Source organism: Dermacentor silvarum, chromosome 9 (assembly GCF_013339745.2).
Source record: "Dermacentor silvarum isolate Dsil-2018 chromosome 9, BIME_Dsil_1.4, whole genome shotgun sequence".
NCBI classification, from domain to species: Eukaryota; Metazoa; Arthropoda; class Arachnida; order Ixodida; family Ixodidae; genus Dermacentor; species Dermacentor silvarum.
The window spans coordinates 146,019,075-146,033,638 of record NC_051162.1 but is presented as its reverse complement, the minus strand read 5'-3'; the positions used below and the strand labels follow the sequence as shown (position 1 = coordinate 146,033,638).

Here is a 14,564-nt window from a genome sequence, read left to right as displayed (position 1 = left end):
ATTCACCGTGCAGAGTAAAGAAGAAAAATGCCGCTTATACATGGGACCTCTAAAATGTAAATTTTGGCAAAAGTGCAAGGGTACTTTATATTTTGCAGTGTCCAGTAGCAATGCATGTTGCCTATACAGCCTCTTATTAGCTCTGCTATCTTCCTCTAGTACTACGAATAAGTATCATGAGCCTATTGAAGTTTACTGCAAAAGAAACGCCTCTCTCGGAGATCTACAGTGACGCCTCTGCCCTGTGCTTAGCTGGCAAACACATTCTGTGCCTGCAAATTTTCTAATCTCACCACCCTTCTTCGCTGGACACTAGCCGCGTTTGCATGAATTCGACAACTGGCGCATCGCATCGCATCACATCAACTTGCTAGCGCATCGCATCCATGTAAACGGGGCTAATGCGCTAGGAAAGCGCGTCACATTAATGCGCCAGGCAGGGGTGGATTGAGACGCGTAAGTCGACTTTGGCAGCGCATGTAAACGCGATCGCATCGCATTAGGAATTTTGACCAATGCAATTTGGTGTGGATCTGCTGCGCTCGCCGAGATGCGGCGTGGCCGGACGCCGGATGCGTCTGCAAGCGCTGCTTTACGTACGATGTGCGTGTGCCGCCACGAGCGCACCAGGGGTGATGCGCTACATGTAAACGCTGGCGCATCGCATTACTCGTGATGCGCAAGGAAATGCGATTCGCTACTGTCGCATTCTGTCGCATTCATGTAAACGCGGCTATAGATAGGCCTGACAATTCCACAAATAGCGCTGCTTTGGTAAATTCTGCAGTTAATGTACTAATTATTATAAATGCACTTTATTTCAAAGTGTTTCAAAGTTATGTAACGTTTAATTATATCTCAACTTAGCTGTTATTTAGTAACTCCTGACATTTGCTTACCCAGTGCTAACGCTGACATATCCGTACTCTCCCCTTTGCCAGTTTTTGGCAGGACAGTGATGGCAACCTTAGATAAAACATAATTTTGCCTGTGGCATTTGGCATTGTAATGATGGTTGCATACATTATTTTGAATCTCGCCCGTTGTCTGGCATAAGCATTTTAAATTTTGGTTAATACAGAGATGGAATTAGCAAAAAACAAATAGCATGCCTGGGATTTCGATATAAATATTTACCTTGACCAAGGCTTATATTTTCAAAAATTCAGTTAACTTATTGTAAATTCAACTGGGGGAGGGGCAGTTCAGAAAATTGTTGAGAGAGAAGAGAATCGGACAGGCAGTACCCAAGAACTACTGTTGATTTGCTCATTGTTTGTCTGATAATAGAGGGTTTTAGAGAGGTGCATTAGGCGTCTGGGAGTTTTCAAAATACCACAAGGCCTATCCAGGAATGGCAGCACTGGTGGTGGTGACATCTTGTAGCACCGAAATCAACTATAAATTGCAACAACTATTCTTTGGCTGCAATATGACTCTCCCATACAAAAGAGATGAGATACAAAATTCTGTACTTGGCAATTGGTCCACTCTTCGCATGTTTTCACTAGTGGACGTGTGGAACAGATTTGATCAACGCAGTAAAGGCTCTTTGTACTTCCATTAAACGGACAGTAATGAGGAACGTTGCGTTAAGCTATATTGGGAATGTATGCTCTATTTTTCTCTTGCTGAGTTTTGTCTTTGAGTACAGCGTGTCTGGCTAAATGTCTTCGGCCAACACTGAGTGACAGGCAGCAAGTGGCGCTACTAGGATTAAAGCAGAAACAGTGAACAAGGAGGGAAAAAAATTGGCATGCGATTTGCTTTAATTGTTTTAAAAGCATGGTCAGGAGGAAAAAGACCCATGAGAAATCCCCTGCTGCAGTGGTATTCCTGAGGTATTGTAATGGAAATGCAACATACACCTACCTCTCTTTCACATCCGATGAGAATTGTGTACAAGTTCTGCTTACTTCAAGTGCTGTTGCCTGGCGTTGACCACCTATTGGCGAAAAAGTTTCCGAAAAATTTTTTTTTCTTTTCATTGAATATCCTTATCCTTAGTATATTTCACACATTTTGGTGAAAAGCAAGAATTTCCTTTGATTATTTTTATGTTTCGGCTTTAAAGGATTAATAACACGGCAGCCACTTTCATCCTGCTGCGACAATTGGCTGATTAAAAAAACAAAATCTCGAAGTTTTTGCATTAGCTTGTCATGACGTCACAGATTTTGACAGCGTCCTCTGAGGTCAGCTTAATGTAGTCCTCCTTTACCATTTACCAGTAAGGGAGGGCTACATTGCATTCTAAAGGAACTGTGGACTCATCCAAGCAAGTTTCAAGAACTTCTCTCTCATCCCACCAAAACAGCCCAAACAAGAGAAAAGAGGTTAAAATCTGTGGCTTTGCCCTGACGCAGCGCGAGATTCGAAAAGCAGAAGTGTGACATCAATTTCCTCCGCTTAGCGATAGACCCTTCCCTACCAAGTGAACTACAATAAAGTTTCTAAAAAATGCTTTACTAGTCCAAAGTGACTAAGCGTCACTCTTGGGTGTGTCCCTTCAAGCACAGCATCACAAGATGTTGGTATTAGCGCTGCTGCTCATGTCCATGCTTATCATTATTCTGGTATGTGTCTACACCAGAAGGTTTCCACTGTGCCAAGACTATGAAATGCCTCGCCTGTGCACTGTGGTACTATCGCACTCAGTATAAGCTACAACGCGCGAGCGCTTTCGCCTTGTTGCTCACGTTGATCGCGATGGATAGTACTTTTGTGTCAAAATTTATAGTTTGTGTTCCTCGCGTACAAGCTCTCCATCCTTGGCTGTTCCACCCAGCACCCGAGTAGTTGGGCATGTTCTCATAGTATGGACAGGCTGTCAATTCCACACGTGGCTCTTGAGATGCGAGTGAAGCAATTTATTTTGGTGCTACTGTGGGGAAGGCAAAAGAAAACTGTTGCTTGTCACCAAAGATTATTTTTGCCAACTCTCAGAGGGGCACGTAGAGAGAAAAAAAATATTTGCCTTGGAAAAAAAAAAAAAAAAAACTGCAGATATATATTGTACATACCACTGCCTGCTCAGAGAGTTTGTGTCTTTTGAAGAAAACGAATAAAGACAAACGTTGTACATACCAGAAAAGTCTATGCAGTCCTTTATTGTGCAGCATTTCGATCATGGCCAGTGTAAAGTGAAATTAAATGCTCACGAAGGCAGAAGCAATGCCTGTCAGTAGGTTTGTTCATTTTTCTGTTGGCAACATTGAAATGAGATGCAGTAAAACCTTGATTTAAGTGACATGTGCTCGTGTTTCCACTCGTCAAGACGTTTCTTATACCAGAAAATGCATTATTTTTCTCAACTTAGCGAGGCAATTTGGTTTGATAACATCAGTTTAACGCAGTATTCACACACTGAATAGGCATTTTGACAGCCTCCACGAAAGGTACCCATGCCAAGGTGACAAATAAAACCTGCAACTGTCCTTTTGCACCTGTGCTGGGTGCATTACATTTGTGGTTGAATGTGGCAACGAAACGAAAGTGTGAACTTGGCTGACAGCAACTGCTGAATTTTGCTGTGTTGGGTCAACTCTCACAGCTGGCATAGAGGTGACAGGAGTTAAAGGGTAGCCTAGATCATGAACAAATTGTTCACCTTTACAAGTGCAGTGCAGCCTGGTTTGTTTCTGAATTAGCGAAACCGAGCTAGTGAGAGAGAGATAAATACATCCACATGACTCGTACTTCTACCTCAGGGCCATGTTTGATTTGCAATGATGTAATCTACGGCTATCTACCTGCTGTCTAGTGCTGCTTCCTACGTGCCACAATCTGCACGTCTACAATGTAACGTAGTATAGCCAACCAAAATGCAACAGCACAACTGCTTTTTGTTTGTTGCTCTTAACATGATATTGGTATTAACATACTATAATGCTGTAGCTATCACTAATATAGCTTGCTACACACTGACCATAACTATCTATTTTACGACGGCACATACACATACAGTTGCAAATCACACCTATTGCTTTGTTATCTACCTCCATATACGGAGCAATTGCAGTGGAGAAATGCTAAAATTGGGCGACTCTTGATTATACATTGTTTCGGTTAAATGTGCTGCTTTGTAGCACAAAGACAATGCAGAAAATAACCAGAACAGGACACACATCACGCACAGTGCAGCTGTATTTCTTTATTTCATATGATTTGGTGAAACATTTATGTGCAGGTGTTAAAAATATGAACAACATAAAGAAAGATATAACAGTGTAACCACACATGCCTATTTCCTTCGCAGCTCACAAACCAGTCAATGGTATGATTAGCTGTCAGTGAGCTGTTTTTTCCTGCATCAAGGGAATTTTCTTAGCAGGCATAGAACCATGGAAAGCGGTGTTTGTGTGTTCTCCTGTGTATGACAAACACCTCATTCATATTGCATTTTCTTCTATCATAAACATGATAAACTAGTGCATTTTCAAATTGCAGAGTACACAGATATAGTGACAAATTTACTGCAATATTCCCAGGGTTGTTTATTTTCTAGCAATTGTTCTGATGTTCTCTTGGTCATGTTGTTGTCCCTTTGTTATAGTAGTATTTGCATATGATACAATGCAAATAATCATTGCTTAGGTGCACACCATTGCAGCAGCACGTGCATAGAAATGTGTGTGTGCGCAGCCTTATAGTTTTACCAGCATTAGGAAATTCACTGGATGCAGGAAATACAACAAACTGACAGCTAATGACACTGCTCACTGGTGTGTTAGTTACTGAAGAAATGCACATGCATGAAGTTACATGGCAGTACCCAATTCTTTTTGTCTACTGTCTCAGATAAACCCGCACTTCAGGACGGGACACACATGTAACAGAGCGCGAAACAACTGCTCAATTTGGAACATTTGGGGAAACATTTATATAAACTCGTGGTAAACAAAATAGCAAAAAGAATTAGGTACTGCCATGTAACTTTATGCATTTGCATTTCTTTAGCAACTAACACACCAGTGAGCAGTGTCATTAGCTGTCAATTTCTTGCATTTCCTGCATCCAGCGAATTTTCTAATGCAGGTAAAACTATAAGGCTGCGCACACACACATTCCTATGCACGTGCTGTTGCAATAAGCATGGTGTCGCACGCACAGGCAAACACGAACAGATTTCACTCGATGACCACGAGTGCTCGCTGTCACATGCTCGCTGGCATGAAGAAGAGCGCTGGCAACGGGAAGCGAATGCCTCGTGCTGCCACACACTTCACCGCGTCTCGAAAACTTGAGATTTTCCGATCTCCATCATTAGGCGCGCGGGAATACAGCGCGCGCATCAAGGCACCAGCCATCTCGACTCGGCCTTAGACTTTGCACCCACCGCAGATTACCTTCAAGATACGGTGAGTGGCCCGCGTATGTGCGAGGCTTCGCGGACAGCTATGCGCAGCTACGGGTAGAGGAAAAGATACGCCCCGCTTCTCCTCACGTGAGAAAACGCGTGCGCTCACCAGCTCGATGTATTGCTATCGCAATAAAATGTTTGTATTTTTTTAGAGCGCAGCTCTTAGGCGCCCGTTCTTGCTGCGAACTGTCGGCTAACCAAGCAAACAAGCACAGCTAAGGATGGAAGAGCGAACGCGGAGCGCAGCGGGGGATGAAAGACTGCGATAGCAAAGAGAGCCCAAGGAGGACAGCGGAGGAGGAGGTATGGCGAAAGCGTGAGAAGTGTAGTGCCGCGCAAGACGGGCTCTGCTGCGACGATGGCTACGAGATGACGCTAGGGTAGCGCGCGTCATTGGGAGGTCTGGCTGAGGCGGCTGCTATGAATCGCGCCCACGCGTCACCCACACGCTGCCTCATGCGATATTTTGATTAGCGAGGCATTCGCGCCACACTTCGCTTTGTCTGCAAAGTGCTGCACGAGACAGATTGCTAACGCCAGCCAATATACCGCGAAATGAAAATACGTATAAAGCTGCACTCAAATTTCGCATTAGAGAGTATTGTAATCATAGGTGATGTTTTTTTTTTTTTTTTGTGCTGCAAAGTGCACATTGTGCTTCATAGGTTCTTTTTAGGTTGTCAACGTGGGCTGTACAGTTCGTGCACATGGCATTACACTTAATACAATAAATACTATGCAAGAAAAAAAATTTGTGGTGCAGCATACTAAAGCATTCTGCTGCGTTTGAGAAACCTGTGTGATGCGAGTTTGATTCCGCCCAGCATCAGCGAAATTCTAAAAGATTTCTTGTTCAAACAATTCAAGGCTTTCTTCTGCGACTTTCAGCTTGTTGCATTTCTCCTGCTCCATGACCCACCTGCTGTCCCAGCTAGTCTGGTATGTCACAAGAAAGGAAGAAACTTCCATGGTCACAAGCTTGCTGCACCATCTATGTGTTGTCATGTGGTGCCGATAGTGTTGCATTTATATCACTTTGCAACTGGCTGTCTGGGAAGAGCGCGCACTGTCATTTGTACATGGCTCCTGCCACAATACTTATTCTTTCATCAGCTCCATTCTTCGCTGCAATGACCCCTCGAACACACACAGCAAAGGTTGGTTTGGGTTGGGGTCTGAGCAGCCAGATATGTTTTGTATGCTCTACATCTCTCCCTTGATACTCATAACGGCAACGCGGTTGAAGAGTCCACAATCGAGTGAGATGGTTACCGCTGTTTTCCTCTTCGCGTTCCTCGTATAGTTTAGACGAATAATAAAGACTACTTCGTAGTATGTGGAGCAAAAAAATGTCACAGTTTCGCCCTAAGGGCGAAGCAATGAATGCGATAGCAACACAGCAATGTCATACGAAGTAAGGTGAGCGGCTTTGGTAGCAATGTGAATTGTAGTAAACATGAGCTGATTAAGTAAGCAGGTGTGCTGCGCCGTAAGTAGACCGACATGAAGATAGACTCGATGACCACGAGAAGGCGCGTGTGAAACGGTGGTGTTGATGAGAAGTGGTTCCCGTGGGCAGCGCGTGCGAAGTGACACACCTGTAGCGCTGCACTGCCGATCCGGGCAGCATTGCATGTGTAGCGTGCGTTGGAAAATGTGGCCCGACTATTACTAACTGAATGAACAAGCGTGGTGTGAGCACGCACAAACAAACATGAATAGATCACACTGAATGATTGCAGACAACGACTGTCAAAACGCTGGCAGCAAGCCCATACGGCGCTGCGGGTGAAGGTACGTGCGGTCTATCGCTTCAACGGAAACTGAGCGGCGAATGCACGGCGCATAAAGGTCAGAGCCGTGTGGAGATAAGAGACGGTGCGGACGAGCGACGAGCGCGGTTGTTGGCAGAGTAGAAGTGCGCCCCCCCCCCCCGCTCCCTCCGGCGCGGGCTTCCCGCTTCCTTGCTTGCGCGAGGGAGATTGAGTGCGTTTGCTCTACGTGATAGCGCGCGTCCCCGCACGCTTCCGCTTGGGCATACGGCGCGCGGCGAAGATTTTATCTATAGGGAACCTGACGGCGACGGCGCCGACGACGGCGCCGACGGCAGAAATCCGCTTGAAGTGTCCATATAATTGCTATCGCAATAAAACAACTAGTGATAGCACTCATATACGAACAATAATTTTGTGTTGTATGCATGTCGACAGTGCTTCTGCTTTCGCCACAATTTTCGCTTCGAATAATGCTTCTGCTTTTGACAGCTCGACATGCCACTGACAGCAGCTCTGTGGTCAGCATGGGTTAGCCCAACTTGTCGACCGATATAGCAACGCATTGTGTTCATTACTGTGGGGATTTTCTCAGTTCTTGATCCACATAATCCAAACAAAATCTGTGGTTCCTAGAAGTTTCAATAAATGCGAGCTTGCCTTACACAGTATGGCCATGCATTGAAAGTGAGCTATCTCAGGTGTAGCGTCAGGAACAGGAGCAATGAAAAGATAAGCACACGTCTTGGCCAGAAGCCATTTGGCAAGGCTGGGCAGAGAAGTTATGGCTGGGAAGAACCAAAGTTTGATATGCACCATTGCACCATCTGACCCATTCTTCCCACATGTCCACTTCTACACTTGGTTTGAGCTGCGAGGGATGTGGAATGCAAATTATGCCCAAACAGTACGGAGGATAGGCATATTTACAACAGGTATTACAGTGCCGACTAATGTAGCTGACAGCTCGAGCCAGGGCCAGCTTGTCGTCATCTTCGTCGGTGACCATGCTCATCCTTCAAGGAATGCACTTAGAGTGCTCGTGATATCAGGGCAGTGTGAACACTGTTCAAAATTTTGAATGTGAATCGAATAGTCACTCCTGTTTGATTTGTGTTCACTTTTGAGAATTCACTATTTGAAATGCTTGAATATTCATTTCTGTTTGACTATAATAGATAACAACACTTGCAGAGTCCACAGGGAGAATGACTGGTGCAAGGGGTGAGAATTCTAAATGACTGTTTAACCTTTAGAAAGCATCTCAATTTGCTGCCTTTATTACTTGTATGTTTGCATTCCTGGAAACCGGTGTATGGTGCCGAAGCATTACTCTTAGCTCCTACCGCAAACACTCTGCAAGCATCTGGTGAGGGGCAGTTCCATTGCTTCGTAATTGTCAATGTCATTGTGCACCAGGTACGGTAAGCTTTCAGTTGTTTCTCATTTACATATTTCCGGTCCGGTTATGAGTGACATTGCATGTTTCAAATAACGCATAAGCCTTCGCTTGTTTTAAACAGACCCCACACTACCTTTATATTTCATTTTGTTTAGAAATGAGAAAATATTCAGCATTCATGACAGTATTCTAAGCTCATTTATGTCGAATATTCGTATTTGTTTATAAAAATTTGCTATTCGTAAACCTCTAATAGATAAAAAGCCAGCATATCGCACGCCCTGTGGGAATCGATGTTATGCGAAGCAATGTGCGGGGAGCCTACCAAGTTAATGAAACGACCATGAAAGCATAAAGACGTAGGCTGCTCTTACATGACACGCATATCAAGACATTCGTGTCACCAGTCCCTTTAGCTTCGCCTAAGCGAACTTAAGGCGGAAGCCTTAGTCATGCTCATGACTATGACTTTGAGAATCAACCTTTAGCCTTTTCCTTCACTTAGTACCACATCCGAACCCATTTCATTGGTTTTTGAGTGTTTATCTTTCTCGCTAGGTCATTGTCATGACCTACCTGACACGCATGTCATGACCTATCACTTATGTTCGTCAGACACTCCTGTCATACTATGCCAATTTTGGTACCTACCAAGTTAACGAAACGATCATGAGAGCACCAAGACGTAGGCGGCTGTTTCATGACCTACATTACACGCATGTCATGACATATCATTTATGTTCGTCACATACGCTTGTCATAGTATGCCAATTTTGGTACATACCAAGTTAACGAAACGACCATGAGAGCACAAAGACGTAGGCGGCTAGATAGATAGATAGATACTGTCAAAGTAGCAAATGTTAGCCAAGAAATGCTTCGCATTTAAAATACTTTAGTGCACTAGAAATGGCTGATGTATGTACAAGCCCCTCCACCCAGAATCTCTCTCTGTTGTAGTTTGCCAGGCAGGCCCGGACATACTCCACCATGTCCGGGCCTGCCTGGCAAACTACAACGAGAGTTTTTCAGAGTGATGGTGTTTGTGAGCCACCAGCAAAAGGGAAAAGTTGGTGGGAATAGGAAAGTAAGAGTCCTAGTTCATGTGAAGCCACTGGCATGCGAGGCTGTGCTGCCATCTAGGCAGAATAAGCGAGAGCGGTGGGTTCATGAGTGGTGCAGGTGTCTAAGATTTAAACGATTTAACATTTATTTAATATAAGGCCTCTGGGTCTCGGTTGATCTAACATCTCCTACATCAGGGAATCTAGGCAGAGAGAGAGAGAGAAAACATTTATTAAAATAAAGGGGAACCACAGCCTCCTTTGATGAGCCCTGGGCATGGGTGGAGTCCTCGGTCTAGGACCCCATGAGCCGCACTGCGCAAGGGTCCATGACATAGGAGAGAATTAAAATCGGAACCACGAACGCACACTCACATGCCATCTGGGTCAGTAGGTGATTTCAGCCCTTGAAGAATGAATGAAAACTTTCCTAATGTTAAAAGGAAGGTGACTTCTTCGGATGTCTTTTGCATCAGTGCATTTCAAAAGAAGACATGGAGTGCCAACTGCAATTTGAAAAGGCCCTCACACAGAGGCATGACCCACGGTATGCATGAAGGCACTACGCAGCACGGTACACAAAATACCTGTTAAATAAATAATTTCTGGTATTGAATTCACAAATCTCTGTTAGAACTGGTTGTCATTCACTGCTTGGCTTTCAGTGACAGTAATATGAATGGCTATGTTTGGCTGGTGACTGTTATCTTCAGACACTTTGTGCATTAGCAGCTGTGTGAATACTGGGCGTGATGTACTAAAACAGAAGTGCCCGGGAAATCTCAGAGTCACATGCGCACTATTCAATCAGTAATTTGCAGCTAGGCTGAGCATTAAGTTTTTGAGTAGCTGTACTAAAATGTTAGCGACAGATGCGTAAAGAAACAATGCAGTCTCCGTTAATCATTCGACCAAGCATTTTTTCCAGAAGCAAGAGGTACCAGTCAGATAACAAGGATCCATGGGAATGATAATTATTGTTCCTGTGAATCTTTGTTTCGCCTATGTATATGGTTCTTGACACAACTTCCTCATACATGAAATTGGTAACACATTATATCCCACAAGATCACACAGCAGACATGTTTTGGCCCGCCATGCAAATAAGTGCTGTATTGCACTTATTCTGGGATTTCTATATCGTTATAAGTTCATACTAAAAAAAAAAAGAAAGTGATTTATTCATTTGTTAAGTAGCTGACCTCTGCTCTGCTTGATATTCTGACACATTCAACTGCTGGTGTTGCCGAGTAGTAATTACTGCCAAGCAACTCTGCCAATCAGATCCAGGTGACACCATATACACGATACCATGTATGCACCACCATGTCGTAAAAATACAAGCAACTTCAAGGAACATGAAAAAAATTATGCGAGCTCTGTTTAGTAAATTACCCTACTGCAATACAAAAAAGCCACTCTTACTGCAAGAAGCGGCTTTGTAAGGCAGAAGAGATGCAAAAATGAAAAACTGGTGTCAACGCTGCCTTGGAAGTTCCAGCACCAGCTTGTCATGACATCATGAATTTTGACGGCGTATGCTCATGACTGCCAAATTTTTTATCAGTAAAGATGGACTAGACTGTATTCTAACAAAGCCAAAGACTGAACTTCGCTTGTTTCAAGAACCTATAATGAACCACAAGAGCCCAAATACGGAAAAGTACTCTGAAAATCTGTGACATCAGACGGACATGCTCGTACAAGAAGTTTGGCATGAAAAAAAGCAACAACTTTCGCCTTCATTATCTCTTTTAATAACCAAGATATTATACTATGAAAATAATGATAATAGACTGGTGAAAGAGTAGTTCATTGGTCTAAAGTGATTTAGTGTGTTTATAGCGCACCTTAAAAAATTCTTCAGCACTCAGTTTGGTTAACTGAAATTATTTAGTAAAAGGTCTAATGTAACATCCTCGCTGGTCTTTTTATGACTTCATTCAGCTGAAATATTTGCTCGGGCAAAGTTAGTTCAAGTGTGGTTTTATTGATCTTTCTGCGGCTGTTGCAGAGACCAAGCCGAGTTTACTTGTACACATTCCACAGTGGAGCGCTACTGTTCACAGCTGCGACTGCTGTACACCGAAAAAGATTGAAAAATAAGAATGTGAGAGACGAGAACTTGCATGCATGACTTCCATTTCGACCTACATCAAGAGAACTTCGTCAACACCATCAAACTAATATGCCTAAAGGTAACGATACAGTAACAGTGCTGAGATTAATTAGGCTGCCATTTATAACGCAAAATAAATATTCTATGAAGTGCATGAAACATAGGGTACGGTTACTAAAACGAGAACTCGCTGCAGAAACATTCACAACTGCAACATGACAAAAACTGATATTTATTTGTTTACTAGTACTGAAAGTTCTAACACAGCTATCACTCCTTCGCTTGCGATGTCTCTGGGCAGTCTTGGGCAGCCCATTCCTTGAGCTGCTCGGTTGCGGTCGGGAAACACGGATTTGAACTCGCTGAGTTCCTCGTTTGGGAACTTGATGAGGTTCTGCTCCGTCGGCCGGTTCGTGAATGGCGTCCAGAAACCTAGGAAGAATTGAAAAAAGAACAAAAGGATAAATATTCTGAGACCTGAAGACATTCAGGGATATAGCATTTTTTCCAAGTAGGTTTTTATTAGCAGAGTGCTGTGTTATGAACGCGAAAAACCATTTTCTCGTTGAAATGCCACTGTTAGAAGTTAAAGACAGGACCTCCCTGTATGCGGAATAAAGTTAACCATCTCCTCATGTTTGATACAATAAAAACACCTTTTCTTTGTATAAACACGGAGATGAAGATGCAACATTGTGTGCTGGTTGCCATGTTGATGCTGCATCCTGAATGTTCACGTCCTTTTGCGGTGTTCAAAACACACACACTTCATGGTTGCCTTTTGTCGTCTGTAACGACAAACGGCCTATGTGACCAGAGCTAGTAGACAACACGGGCCACTGGGTAAGGTGTAGGACGCTATATAGATAGGCTCAAAACACTCAAAGTAGGCAAACAATGCTAGTAGCACTAACAACACTACATTGTTCGCGCATACTAGTACATGCTCAAAATTCTAATACTGTGTGGCATGGACCGGATGCGGAAATGCTCCGCTTTGTTTCAGATCCCGCAGTCAGTAAACTTTTGAGGCCGACTTTAGAAACGATTAAAGCCGTACTTGGAGTGAGTGATCTGGGATATCTTCACAGGGCGTGTTATCTCTTTTCAGCGACAGAAATGAAACGGAGTGTCTTCACGATGAAAGTGCTCCTCTATGTTCACCTCCATGTTAGAAAGAAGTGTCCTTCTCTGTGTAGGGAGTTTTAGTCGTCTGTATTACCATATTGAAAAGCATCTGGTGGTATGTTAAGTTTTTCTGTGCGACAGATGTAGCAGGCTTGAGGCCCAGGCTGACCATATTATTGACGGCTGCTAAGGCAAAGCTAAAGCTCTCTTAGAACATGACCTGCCACTAAATGCCTATCATCAGCTGGCCAAAGATTTCACTTTGCCAATAGCGTTTGCTCTTTGGTTACTGAAGCATTACCTACAGCACAATGGAGAGTAAATATGTAGAGCAGTCACATAAAGCTTATGAATTGTTTGCTATCAGTTTTTCTTCAGACCATGGTGGCTCGAGTGCCCACACTTTGAGAGTTTAGTTTTTACAATCTGCTTTTAATAATGAGAAAGAGTCTTTGTCTTTTGCAATGGTAGGAACTTTGGATTTTCTCTGCATGGGCCTCATAATCATCATTATTGGTTTTAATGGGGCTCCTAAAAGTAAGCCTGACAAAAAAAAAATAAATAAATGAAATTCTCAGGGCACAATAGTCGCCCCAAGAGGAATGTGTACGCCACTACAATATATACGGTATTTTTACTATGATTAATCGCTGTAAGTTGTAACCACTGTAAGATGTAACCATTTGCATTGCAAACTGGCGTCTCATGTTTACGGTGTTTACGGTGCAGTTTACCGTACGGTGTTTACGGTGCGTGCCAATAGTTCGTGAATCAGGAACCTTAGTGTACCACAGTAACTCGCGCCACCTAGTTTGTTTACGTTAGGAAACTTTCTCCAACGGCACTGGTCAAAGCGTTAAAAGCCGCACTGCCCACGTTGGAATGAGCCCCATTCAGCCGAGACCAACGCGGTACGGACCTTGAATGCTCGGGTAGTCGGTGCGCAAGTACTTGTTGATGAGTGCGATGGGCTCGCCGGAGCGCGTGCGGAAGTGGTCGACCCATTTGACGAGCTCGCTCGCCGTGAGGCCGTTGACGCGCATCATGTCGCGCTGGCCGTTTAGGTACTCCCCCACGATGTACGGGTCGCGGTGCCGGCGTGGCTTCAGGTACACCACGATGCCCGGGTTTTCACGAGCGAAGTTCACCAGCTCCCGCTCGATGTACTCGCGCATTCCGCGGCTGCTGCCGTGCGTCTTGCAGAAGGTCAGCGTGAGCCTCTGGAGCTGGCACACGTATCGGCCGACGCCGTTGTACAGCGGCGCCTTAATGAAGGCGATCGCCTTGTGAGCCATGTCGCAACCTTAGTGCCGAAGCAGGAGTAGTCGCTCGGCACTGGTTAATCGAGAGTTGTCTATATATCTAACGAATTGTTTCGTTTCCCAACTTTAAACACGCTAGTGCGTGCTTCGCGAGGAGGGCGCCATTTTGAAAGCGTTCAGATTGGTCAGGTTCGGATTGCTGTCTACAACGGGAAACAAATCCGAAGCCTCTTGTTTGTCGTTTCGGTCTGCTAAATCTGGCGGGCGTTTCAGCTCGGCAGCCACGTACGCGAATCCAGGCGTCGAGCCAAGACCGGCTGGCTTCGCGAGTTCGCGCCAGAGTCGAAAAAGGCGCTCGCATTTCTGGCGGTGTGTGCGGGCGTTACCGTTGAGTGTGGGGTTGACTGGTGCAAGCTGTGCAAAGCGTTTTCCGCGTTGGTTCACCATGCTCCGGC

General features: G+C 44.4%; 2 protein-coding genes across 2 annotated transcripts in view; one reads left to right on the top strand and one right to left on the bottom strand.

The window, feature by feature from the left end:
• LOC119464495 (uncharacterized) overlaps positions 1-14,564 on the top strand; it is a gene marked incomplete at its 5' end in the record, with an annotated part of 143,195 nt that overhangs the window by 72,427 nt on the left and 56,204 nt on the right.
• Positions 11,975-14,301, bottom strand: LOC119464497 (39S ribosomal protein L43, mitochondrial-like). The gene is given in 3 exon segments (XM_037725495.2): positions 11,975-12,064; positions 12,066-12,151; positions 13,767-14,301. Coding segments are annotated over 3 exon segments (537 nt in total). The 5' UTR covers positions 14,143-14,301; the 3' UTR covers positions 11,975-11,989.